This window comes from Conger conger, chromosome 3 (assembly GCF_963514075.1).
Source record: "Conger conger chromosome 3, fConCon1.1, whole genome shotgun sequence".
Taxonomy (NCBI): domain Eukaryota; kingdom Metazoa; phylum Chordata; class Actinopteri; order Anguilliformes; family Congridae; genus Conger; species Conger conger.
This window is the reverse complement of record NC_083762.1, coordinates 43,564,417-43,577,295: the sequence shown is the minus strand read 5'-3', so window position 1 is coordinate 43,577,295 and position 12,879 is coordinate 43,564,417. Positions and strand designations below refer to the sequence as shown.

At 41.4% G+C, this 12,879-nt stretch overlaps 1 protein-coding gene across 1 annotated transcript in view; it reads right to left on the bottom strand.

Moving 5' to 3' along the window:
* Positions 1-11,069, bottom strand: part of itgav (integrin, alpha V) — a 34,772-nt gene extending 23,703 nt beyond the window's left edge. The window contains exons 1-11 of the mRNA XM_061233837.1: positions 10,538-11,069; positions 9,983-10,113; positions 6,643-6,734; positions 6,266-6,380; positions 5,652-5,713; positions 5,400-5,445; positions 4,309-4,437; positions 4,029-4,073; positions 2,162-2,205; positions 2,015-2,071; positions 170-222 (exon numbers count right to left, since the gene is read on the bottom strand). Coding sequence (XP_061089821.1) covers positions 170-222; positions 2,015-2,071; positions 2,162-2,205; positions 4,029-4,073; positions 4,309-4,437; positions 5,400-5,445; positions 5,652-5,713; positions 6,266-6,380; positions 6,643-6,734; positions 9,983-10,113; positions 10,538-10,698 — 935 coding nt within the window. The 5' untranslated portion in view covers positions 10,699-11,069. The remainder of the gene's footprint in view (positions 1-169; positions 223-2,014; positions 2,072-2,161; positions 2,206-4,028; positions 4,074-4,308; positions 4,438-5,399; positions 5,446-5,651; positions 5,714-6,265; positions 6,381-6,642; positions 6,735-9,982; positions 10,114-10,537) is intronic.
* Positions 11,070-12,879: the final 1,810 nt, after the last annotated feature.

The window sequence follows — 12,879 nt, the reverse complement described above, 5'->3', positions numbered from 1 at the left end:
CTGATGGGTAATGTGTGAGATCAGTGACATTTTGAAGGCAGCCGCACTAAACCACTGTGTATTTGCTACAAAAATAAGTATCTTTGCCACAGATAACAGGAGGGTTGTTTTCTTTTGCTGGTCTATTTGGGAGTGTGGGTTTCATAGCACATGGTACATAATTACTTACCCATCATTATTAATGTCTGTTGCTGCCACAGAATGTCCAAAGTATGCAGCCATCTATTAGGAAGGAGGAGAAATTGACTGTTAAACAACTGAACTGTCCACACAGTTTATAGTGGAGAGCACAAAATATCTTCTTGGCAGTTAATTTCTCTGTAGAGTTGAGAAAAGCACAGTGCTCCCTCACTCCCTGATGATCCAGGGTCAACATTCAGCAAGTGAGCACCTCATGTGCTAGGCTGGCATTGATCCCAGACCATTAGGAAGTCGGACATAAAGCTTTATGTCCCCAAAAGTGTCTAGAATGGCTGCATACATGGTTGCTCACAAGTCTCTGCAGTTTTCATATTTTCCACTGGGGTATGGGAAACACCACACTACACGACACTTTTAGAAATCATCAGTTCTGCTAGCATTCTGATAACTCCCATTGGTATGTCAGCACAGCTCTATAGGCCAGTGTTTTTCAGAGGAGAAAAGACTGGAAGTTTAAACACAGCAGCAGCAGCTAAACTGGTGTTTGGGGGGCATCTGCTTAGCTGACACAAATCAGAACACTGCTCTTTCACTTGCCAACAATCAGCAGGTTAGCTATATGCCCCCACACAGGCACAAGAACATAGTTTTTCAGTCTAGATAGGGGCTAAGGCAGGTCAGTCAGTAAGTGTGACTGCTGGGATTGAAAATATAATCGTAACAATAACGGCAAAAGTGAAAAATATTCACCATTAACCAATACTTCTGGCATCACAGGAGAAATGCCATCAGCGTCAAAGGCTGCAGTTTGTAACGACAACATGTTCAATGTCCGTGTCATTTTTAAATGGCCCGACTAAACACAAGGCAGGAATATAGGTAATAAGTGTCAACTGAAGCAGAAACCTGGAGGGACCCCAGTGCTGGGAGAAGTGAAATGTTTAGTGAATATGAAAGCCCCTGTATCATTTATAAGCCCATCTAAGCACAGTGTATATTAAAGACAGCTGTACATTCTCTGCTGGTACACACTGTACACACAAACTGGAACTGTTACTCAGCTGAGACTGAGATATCACAGTTACATTTAGGAGTGCCAGGAATTTTTTATGGATTTGAACATTTCTCTTTGCAACAGTGACATTCCATGGGTCACATCTTCCCAAAAGATGACATCGTGGCCTTTCAGCCTATCAGACAATGGGTTGTGATGACAGGCGCTATGATGTAATTTCCTTCCACTGGGTGTGTGGCCTCCAGAAGCCAGAATGCTGACTGTGCTCTACTCCCCCTGTTCTCCTGTAATGCTTCTACTGACAGCCCTGCTGATGGTTTCCATATGTGGCAATAGTTTAAGGACATGAACTCCTAGCTTGAAAACAAACACCAAACAAGGCACGACCTTTACCAAAAGGAATCTCTGAGAGTGCTCACACGGGCAGTCACTGAAAACTTGACAGCACGGTCATGGTTTATCGGGTGCCTTGAACCCGACTAGATTGCTTTTCTGCCTTCCCTCTGCCCCAACCCATTTGGAATGGCCAATCGTCTTTTTATCAGCATTCATTGCTCTAACCATCGATTTGGAAGAATGCAGAAAAGGACAATATCTCCATCGTAGCATGCAATACCGAGCAGCATTTCTAATCACACCTCATCACACAGATATGAGAACACGCTTCATGTGCACCTCAAAAGGTAGACTTGCAGGTGACCGTTAGACCAGTGAGTAAAGAGATGCTGTCATTTTAGCCAACTGAGACCTCATTCTCCATGGATCAACCAGATGGAGCCACACAGCAGCCCCAAGATCTGACTGTATTGATTGGCAGCATCATTGACAAGGCACTCCGCTGATCGTGACTCAAATTACCTGCACTCCGGTGAAGTTGATCATAGACGCCATGTTTATTCCGTTGAAAACATTAACCTGAGGAGATATAAAAAGATATTTCATCTTCCAAAAGAGAACATGGCAGGGAACATGTTTCAACAGACCTGAAGAGAAAGGAATTCTTACATAGCCCAGGGCCTGCTCCCCTCTGGGAACTCCTGTGATATAATCTAAGGGAAGAACCACAGATATATATTAGGCATCAGGTTGTCACAGAAATTGGCAGTTGGAAGGCATCTAAAAGCACATGACTTTCTCAAGTGGCAGAGTGGTTAGTAGACCTAAAGTACATTTTCCAACAAGCTGGCAGCACTAAGTGGAGAGCAAACCTTTGCCAGCACTATGAATTTGCCAAGATATGCTAGTTCCACATGTCAAATATTTGCTGAAAGTTTCAGAATTTCTACACAAAGTTTGCCAGCTGTGACTGGAAGACCACAGCATTACAGCTGGTTTATAGCTATGTTTGGTTTACACTCTGGGCGACAACAGTGCATTTACAGTCAGGTCCATAAATATTGGGACATCGACACAATTCTCCTCTTTTTGGCTCTATACACCACCACAATGGATTTGAAATGAAACGAACAAGATATGCTTTAACTGCAAACAGTTTCTATATGTGCCTCCCACTTTTTAAGGGACCAAAAGTAATGGGACAATTGGCTGCTCAGCTGTTCCATGGCCAGGTGTGTGTTATTCCCTCATGATCTCATTTACAAGGAGCAGATAAAAGGTCTAGAGTTCATTTCAAGTGTGCTATTTGCATTTGGAATCTGTTGCTGTCAACTCTCAATATGAGATCCAAAGAGCTGTCACTATCAGTGAAGCAAGCCATCATTAGGCTGAAAAATCAAAACAAACCCGTCAGAGATAGCAAAAACATTAGGTGTGGCCAAATCAACTGTTTGGAACATTCTTAAAAAGAAAGAACGCAGTTTGTAACTGTTGTAATTCCTACACCGTTCACCTGATTTAGATGTAAATACCCTCAAATTAAAGCTGAAAGTCTGCAGTTAAAGCACATCTTGTTTGTTTAATTTCAAATCCATTGTGGTGGTGTATAGAGCCAAAAAGATTAGAATTGTGTTGATGTCCCAATATTTATGGACCTGACTATATATATTTTTGCTAAGGACAACGACCGCAGTCTACATCGGGTGACAATAGAACAATTCTGCAATTTCAGTCAAACAACACTGTCGCTGGACTATAAACAGGCCTTGCTCAAGAGACTTCAGCTGGGATCCCCTGCCTCATCCCACAACTACCGACACGCTGTCCTCTGCAGCAGTGACTATGGCCTCAACCAGTGGGTCGGGCCAAATATAAAAGCAGCGATGGCTGGTTGCCTGTCTTTTTGGCAATGCAAGCCAGCACCTTCTAGAACTGATTGATGAAACAGAGATTGGGTGGGCTAATAAAAATGTTGTGAAATTATAGAATAAAGAAAAATGGAACTAAAAGACACTCCTTCGGTAAAATAAACAGCACATGAAAGATCGCTAGTCACAGGCCATTCCCGACAGCTTGGCTAATTTTTCCCCCACGCTCCAGCAGGAGATGTGAGTAACCGCTCATGCAGATGACTGGTTAGAATGCTTCATTCTTTCTGTTCATGCTCTGCCAGACAAAGTGGATATGCTGCACTTATTCCACTGAACTAGGGAAAGAGCCAATATTGGCAATGTCATGAATCAGTAGTTCTGAAAAGTTATTTTTGGTTGCAGGAAGTAGCCTCTAATAAGCCTTTTTTACATGTCAATTTACATGCCAGCTTTTGCTAGTGTCACTCAACATCAGTTAGGTCGACTATTGGGACATCCCGATCAGCTCTCATTGCCAGCAGTATTGTCAGAGTGAACAGTGCTCCATTGTCATAGGGACAAAGCAGAAGCAACATCTGTGGTCACTTCGGTTTCATGATGGGCCGCACACCACAGACATTTCAGTGTTTAAATGTTTCGAGGCAAGCATAATAATAAGGTCTCACCATCTTCCCCATCACCATTGAAATCGCCGACAGCCACAGAATACCCTGACAGGGCCAATGAAACAAGATTGCGTTAGAACAACAGGGAAGTAGTATCGCACTCCCACCAAACTGCAGACTGAAACGTGCACAAGTGTGTGTGCACGTCTCACTGAGCAGCTTCCCCTAATGTTATTCCTCTAATGGCTGTGAGTGCCACTTTACAAGTGAAAACCAAAAGTGCAAAGACCATTTCAAAAGCTTTCCTCAAAAAAGCATGGCACAAGCAGGAAGACCTTACCTAAATAGCTGTCATCATACTGAGCGCTGGCTGGCTTGGTTGACAGCTGATTGCTGTAAGTTGTATAAGTGGTAAAATCCCTTTTGTACTTCTTTATGATTTCAGAGATTTCATCAGAGATAAGTTGTCCTGTAAGAAAGATACAAATTAATTTCAGGATGAATATACACTGTAGGACTTCTTCAGGTTATAGTTCATCCAAAGTCCATGCATATATTTTTTTAATTTGTCTGGTGATTTCCAAAGCTCCATGGACCTACAGTGGGGTGCAAAAAACGTGGGCACCCCTGGTTTAAATGTCTGTTACAATGAATCTGTATGTGCTCAAAAGCGAACCTGAACTCTAAATGGTACAGAGTTCAAAATGAAAATGAAAAACAACCTTGCTTCTTGTTTAGATGTTTTACTCTTTATAAATTATTTAAAAAAGGAAAAGGGCCCTGTGCAGAAGTTAGGGAACCCTTTTTGATTATTCTTTGTTACTTTTAAAAAAGGTGATTACTAAGGCCCAGACCCAAGTGATTTACTAGTTAGGGCTTCAATGAGTCAGGTGAGTATAGTTTCAGGGCTGAACTTTTTACTTTGAAGTAACTCCATGCCTTTGAAAGTATCCAACTGCATTGGCTGTTCTGTCCGGTGTTAACAACCATGGGTTCCTCTACAGTTGTCCATGGACTTCAGAATGAAGATCGTTCATTTCACCAAGAAGGATAAGGCTACAAAAATGATTTAAACTACCTATTTCCACTGTCAGAAACTGAGAATAGAAGATAAATGGAACAGTTGAAGTCAAGAAAGACCAAGAAAGATTTCAGATAGAATGGCCCGAGACGTGGTGAGAAATGCTCAGAAGAACATCACTGCAAAAGAGCTGCAAAAAAAGGTTCATGTTTTCACACTATACACTACAACATATTTATGGGTCAGAAAAGGTTGTTTTTGCTTTTGACGCTCTCATTATCTACACAGATTCTCTGTCCCACTGCATGACGCATCTCTTAAGATATTATTTGATCTCAGTTGTTTACCTTCGGCCTTTAAAAATCAATCTCAAACAAACACGTTTCTTAAAATGTAATTTACGTTTATACCTTGCCAATAAAAGCTTCCAGGTCCTCCAATGACAACTCGGTCATTCTGTTTGGAGAAAAGAAATGGCCTTGTTTAGTTAGTTAGAGATATATTGAGAAAGTAAAGTCATAAAAATTGGCAAATAATGAAATTAACAGCACAACAGAATATATTTGTAGACCGCACAAGTATACAAGAACAAATAAATCATTGACTCCTGTATAAAGCAAAGATATAGTTTTGGCTCCAGTGATAGTTAAGACATTCCTTGCCTTCAAAAGGTCAACACTGAATCCTGCCTGGCAGAAACCTTGGCCCTCAGGGCTGTTTAAACCTGGAACACACAGACACACACCAGAAATGTTACAACCATATTATCTTACCAAATAATATTAACATTGATGAACAAAACAACTGCAATAACATGACAGAGATTAGATACGTTTTTAAAAAGACAAACTTGTATGCAGCTTAACGACACGTGACCACATCTCTGTAATGATAACAGGGTGAGACTGGACAGAGGATCAAGAAAGGCCGTTGACTCATGTTCTGAAATGCAGCTGCCAAATGTGGTCATGTTGGGGGGTTATGACTGTCCCTGCCCTGTTCTGATTCGGCTTAGTCAGCTGTTACACTACAGGAAGTCAGCTTTCGCAATCCACAGGTTTCTTTGGAATACGCAAACCTGTATTAACAAACTGGTATTAACTTCCAAATGTTTCAGGGAGACCAGCCATTTAACAGGTAAGTGGGTGGAAAGGTAAGCCTGGCGTTTGTATTGATGAAATCTCGGTTTCTGCAATGTTCTGTGGTGGTACTTCACTCTGGGCTCAATTCCACAATGCATGCTAGCCGTAATTTCCACCGGGGCTGTTCCACGTACTGGTACGGCACGGTGAATACTCCACAATACGGTTTCCTTTCTTGAGATAGCAAGTTCCCACGGGCTCCCTCTCCGTCAGTCCAAATGTGCTCCACTGGTATAGAGGGGCGCAAGCCTTAAACAAACAAAACAAAGCTCTGGTTAAAGAAGAGAAAGAAACAAAAACGCCAAAAATAAAACCAGCTCAAGTCAAAATCAGTTGGGAAGGGGCAAATGTTGCTAATATACGGAAAAGGGCATCAACTGTTTCACTACCTCCAGGGATGAATCCATAAGAGATGTTCTATGACTGCTGATTTAGAGGTGGTTCTTGGGGCAGTGACTCAAACTCAGGGACTGCAAACAGGGGCTGAGGTGGGAACAGAGAGTGGGCTCACCAGTATGTTTTCGCCTGACGACCGGACTGAGGCTCCGAACCACTGGTTGGACTTGAACTCCATCTGTACCCCATTAGGATTCCTCCGGTCATCTGAGAGCCAATGAAATTGGGCATTCTCTTGTGAGTACATCACTAGAGAGAAGCTGCAACCACAGGTGCCTCCATGCCATTTAAAAAAAAAAAAGTTTAATTAAACAATTCACAGTCCCCCTTTATTTTCTTCTTAGTTGCGCTACTCAAATGATCACTATATCCTTTGTATCTGCATACCACAAGCACTGGTGAAGCATGCGCATCCCTTCAATCTATTCACCAGACTATTTTTACCCTGCACAGTCCATATAATAAAACAAGTTTTGTATCGCTCCGTGAACAACTGGTAGATTGGTGGTGTGTTGTTGGGGGGGGAACTAATGTATGCAACTCAAGGAATGCTTAGTTGCTGTTAGACAACAGCTGAGGCCGAAACGTCAACCTTTTCCACTTACATGGGAAGTTGAATACATTCAAGAGAAAATGTACAGTACCATGATCTAATGAGTATATGCCAAACATTGTCAGTGTGTTCAGTGTGTGACAACTTTTGGTAGCACACTTCCTCAAGGTAGAAAGCTAAAGGAAACTAAAGTTGTTATTCTCACCCTCCTTTCTGACCTTGGAGGCCACAGACCGAACAGTGTTTCTCTGAGACAGGAAATGAATCACAAATACCATCATTCCCAACCTGCAATAGCAATCCTTGTATGGTGAAAAAACATGACGCCATGAAAACAGCCCACTGAACTATTAACAAACCTTACACAAATTCAGTTTGGACATACTATAACATTGGTAGAGAATTTCCCCTCCAGCTGACTGGTAAAATGTTCATCTTAGGAGCCTTTGGGTGAGAGAGAGAGGCACAGGTTCAAATCTCACCTAGGGTGAGTACTTCTCACTTGTTACACATGTAAGCGTGCATTCAGTTTCTTGACTTGCCAGGGTTACAGGAGAACTGGCTTTGGTTCCTGCTCCACTTCTGTCTTACCACAGATAAGACAAGGTTCACTGAGCTCTGTGGACCCATCAGATTTAGCCTATTTGTTAAAACAAAAATTCAATTGTAATCAAAATTCTGAAAACAAACCTAATTAGGCATGTGCAACCAGCTGAAACCAAAAGCCTCAAGCACCATAAAACCTTGTTGTATCTTGCCAATACGGTTTGCTTCAACAAAAAGACAGCTTGTTCAGACATCTTATTAACAGCCTGAAGGCACTTCAGACCTGCACATGCTGGGATGTCGTTTAAAGGCAATGCCTAAAATGCTTATTAAATAACACTAGAACAACCTGCACACCAATAACCAAAGACCATATTGCCATACAAAATCAGGTTTTGAATAACCTTGTATCAAAACCTACCCATCTAAAGAGACTGATTAGAGCAAACAACTCTGCCTTTCTAATATCAACAATGAACAAAAGAAATGTAATCCCAGAGTAACAAACAATACATGATTTACATCACAGTTCTTGATCGCAATAGGCCTATACTAGCCATGGTAATCAGCGATTCACTGATCAAACAGCAAGGGAAATATTACGCATGCTGCAATTCGGAGGTGTGGGGCTTGCGCGTGCATGCCCGTGCAGAGCACTCCATTTCAAAACAGACTGGGGTAATCTCCTCAATCCCCTCTGCAGGCATACTGTTTGCCACACCATTACTAGACATGGTGGAAGCATTCATCCTACTGCGCAAGCCACTATACACAGGCTCAGGATATTCTTACAAAAGAAAGGGTGTACCAACACAGATCCAGAACTGATTCAATAACATGCCTGACTAATCTGCAGCAAAGCACTCTGTGACCTATGAGGGCCTGAAAACAGGACCTTTAGCTTAATTTGTCATTTCAATGGTCGGACGACATGACAGACACCTTTACACATTGTACGGGTTGTCGGGGGCAGGCCATCCAATCGGATCCTATTTGGGCTATTAGCTCATAACAGGCAGGGTAAAACTTGGCGAGAATGAGGCCTCTGTATGCGTTTAGTAATTGCTGTCTTTTCTTCTCACTTCTGTGCTGCTGCTTACTGTAATCTAGAGCAAGACTGCCTCCCTGCCTCCCAACCCATGGCCCGCCAATACAAAGGAGACGATTGTGTTGAAATGGTCACATTTCAGAACAGAGCAAGGTGCAGTACAGAGCCAGCACCACGAAAACAGCTAACCACCATTTTATTTCTATAGTATTTGTGTTTAATGCAGAGGGTACAGAAAAATTAAACTTCCGATGAAAGAAACAGCATCTGAATTAATGAACCAGACTTGAAGCAATGGGAAATTGGTGGAGCATCCAAAGAAACTGAATAAAGAAGTTAAAAATCTATAAATGGCCTAATCACCATAAGACTGCTCTTCACAAAAAAAGAGTTGAGTGGTCTCCACCCAGCTGTGGCTATATATACTTCCTTGTTTTTATTAAGTGAAGACATGTAACACTTAAGCTGCACAGCCCTTACACACAACTTACAAACTTACAGAATCAAGTTTTTGACATGAAGAAATTCCACATAAAAAAAGCAAACAACTCAGCAATTTTCATTTGCTAGTCTTTGGCAATGAGCCATGTAATAAATAGAAACAGAGAAGGCTGGTACAGTTACTGATAATTATTTTCAGATCACCCCACAGATCAAATTATCAAATTAAGAGCATATGAATCCAACAATTAGTTCAAATATCCAGCTTTGCTGTCAATGACCAGTGCTGTTAGCCTCACTCTAACAGCAGAACTGGGATTCCTGAGGTGCAGTATTTCAAGTCAAGCCCTTCAGGATCGGTCTAGTCTGGCTGTCTGCTCCTGCATCATGCGCAGCTGCACAACACGGGTGATGTGTCTGAATCAGTGTGCGGTCACATTCCTGGATGAGTCCTAACACGAGCACAAATGCCTGATTCTCTGCTCTGCTTCGCATTTAGCACACCTATTGTGAAAATTTGGAGCAGAGCTGATTCACCACTCTAGCGGCATAGGCTACAATAATAATGGCTTTAGGCGTCACTTCTTATAATACCATATACCTCTACAATTTCATTGCAATTCTGATGTCAGCAAGTTTGTGCTAGGCTAGCGACCGTTCTCGGTCGCTTTGAAGAAGTCACAGACACAAACACCATACACCAACAAAACTTGATAGGTTACGATAATGAGCAAAGTGGTCATCTTCGGTCTTGCCCCCAAGAGTGTCCCGCCATTGACAAAAAATAAACGAAAACATTAATACAATCTGATCACCTAAAACGCAGAATGACTGAGAAATGTAGCTTACAGTAACAATTTAGCTCACCTGTGTCGTCGAACGGTATTTGTTGACAGCCTGAAAGTGTTTCTTTCCAGGGACAATTGTATACCGCCCCCCTTTCCACGACGGCCGAAATAGATGTGTTGGCTTTCGGTGCCCCAATTAAGATGTTCAACCTGGAAATAAAGGGAGCGACAGTAGTCTATAAACGAATAACATAAGCTCTTCCAGAGAACACTGTGTAATAGAACTAATACTTAAAAACACTAACACTTAACGTTCTAAAACAGGAACATTTAGTAAGCGAATGTGTAAATGTGTATGCTCATTAATAAGTGTCGGGTTGCTTGAAACAAGGTTGCTTGCTTTATAAAAGATCGTCATAGCAATCTAAAAAAGGGCTCGTTTTAACTAGGGCTTGTTATTGTCATGGTTGACACAAATGTTAGATGAACCATACTAATCTTGTTTTGTAGGTTTTCGGGTGCAAAATGTACATTTTTCAACTTTTCAACAAACAGCAGTGGGCATACATATTGGTGACTACAATCTCAGTAATTGATAAAAACAAGACAGGTAAAGAGCAAAACATAAACTTACTGTGTTTGGTCAGGCTTAAAGAAATCCACGGAAAATCCAAAATAACTTCCTTGTGGACCGGAATAAACTGAAGGATTGTCGATGTCCAGGTTAAACGAGTCAGTAAATTTCAGACACAAGATCAGAGTCAAATATAAATATAGCTTAGGTGGATTTTCCATACTGGCTCGGAGTATTCTACTGTAGTCCTCACAGCGAACGAGTGTTTAGGTTGGCAATACCACTAAGGCGATGAACAGAACCTTTGATGTTCACCCTCTCGCGAACACATTTAATGACCCACGATGAATTTACAATCCCTGCCCACGGATGAGTAAGTACTTTATAAAGACAGACAGAGCGCAGACAGCCATATTAAGTTTACAGTATTTACATAGTTGCCAAACGGAGAACGCTATGCTATCCAAGTCCTTCTTAAATCTCTTAAAAATAACTGCTCCCTTGTCTTTTCGTATTCAGGTTCATGAGAACAAGTTTAAAGTAACAGCAAATACACCAACCAGCTTTTACAGGAAGTGAGAGGCATGATAATCCTGAAACGTAACACACACTTCCGCAATCCTCCTTTTTTCAATGGAAAACTAGCGGTGACGGTGAGACCAAAAATAGAAATTGTCGTTTGATGGAGTACTGCAGTCATGGATTGATATACTTCATAAATTACTATGAACTGGCCGAAATATTAAAGTCAGCTGTGTTCATTCATTCATCTTTATTTATTTAATATTCGGGGACACATTGAGGGGCAGTGTCCTCCTTTTTTCAAGAGTACCGAGTTTACGGAGAAAATATAAAATAACCATAATAATAAAAATTAAAATAACCAATAAATAAATTCGTTAAAATATAAGAATATTTGCAACAGCAAGACCAATTCCTTTGTTTTTTCAATACACTGAATACATTTATGGTTGAGATAAAAAGATGAACATGACACAAGAGTTCAGAATTTCTGGTATTTGCACCTATATGTTTTAAACTACGTAGAACAGACCACCCATTTTTTAGGTGAACAAAAGTATTGGAATAGAGTATTTAAGTAAGTGAAAGTAAATAACACTTACTTTCAATGCTAAAACCAAGAGTAGACATTCAGAACGCTTTATTGTTTAACCAATCCATCTAACAGGACACATCCGGGCAACAGGAAACACCTGTCAATCACATGTTCACAATACTTTTTGCCACCTAAAAATTGGGTGGTCTGATACAAAAGGTGATAAGTTCTAAGTTGTTTAACAAATCTTGATAAAAATACCAGGAAATAAAAGCTACCCGACAGAAGAAAAGGAGTGTCTAGCGATCAAGCCACTTCACCACAATCACAGATCATGCACCGTTGGTATGTATGCCACATAATAGAGACACTAATGCCCAGGTCACAAGATGGTTTTTGTCACTCCAAACTCCAAACTCCAGGCATTTTCTGTACTCCAGAGAGGCCCATGAAAATGTCCAGGAGAGACGCTCTGTGGTGCCAGGCTGCCCCATCCTCCCGGTCAGAGTGGTCAGCGGAAGGATGATTGAGGGGAAATACTTACCACCCACTTTCCTTATTTTGGCAAAGTCCTAACACAGGCTCTGGGAAGAGAGAGAGGGAGAGGTAGAGAGAGAGAGAGAGAGAGAGAGAGAGAGAGAGAGAGAGAGAGAGAGGGGGAGAGAGCGAGAGGGAGAGAGAGGGGGAGAGAGGGAGAGGGAGAGAGAGAGAGAGAGAGAGAGAGAGACTATCTAGAGAATTATGATTTTGGATTTTTGTATTTCATTTCAGAAAATATGGATTCAGACACTCTGGACCATTTGACTTTGTTATGTCAATAGTGCTAATAGACACTTATATACAATACAGATAGACAGATAGCATACTTAAACAGCCCAAATGTTACCTACATGTGACTTCATAATAATGCTCCAATGAAATCTGACTCAAATTTGCATTGTTCATCCTAAACGTAGCCTATATGCCGGTTTCTCATGATTCAAGGCCATTCATTGGATCATAGTTGCATATTTCCAATGTGTAAGCATGATTCTTCTGAAACAAAGCCTTTATCTCAAAAACCTCTGTGCTGCTGCGCAATGTTAAATAGCCTGTCGTATATGAAGATGTTTTGGTCATATTTGGCTCTGCCTGTGACTGGCTGCTGTAATGGTCATGATGAAGTACATCCTAAAGAATTTGAGATCCCCTGGGTTCCCTGTGTAAGGGCAACACAGTCTCAACATTGAAGAAAAACATGGAATGCCTGCGCAGTTTTGCTTGGCGGACAAAGAGAACAACCTCAACCCTCAAACCGCTCACCCTTGTTAAAAAACTGGCTGCATATTTAAGTTCGAGAGCTGAA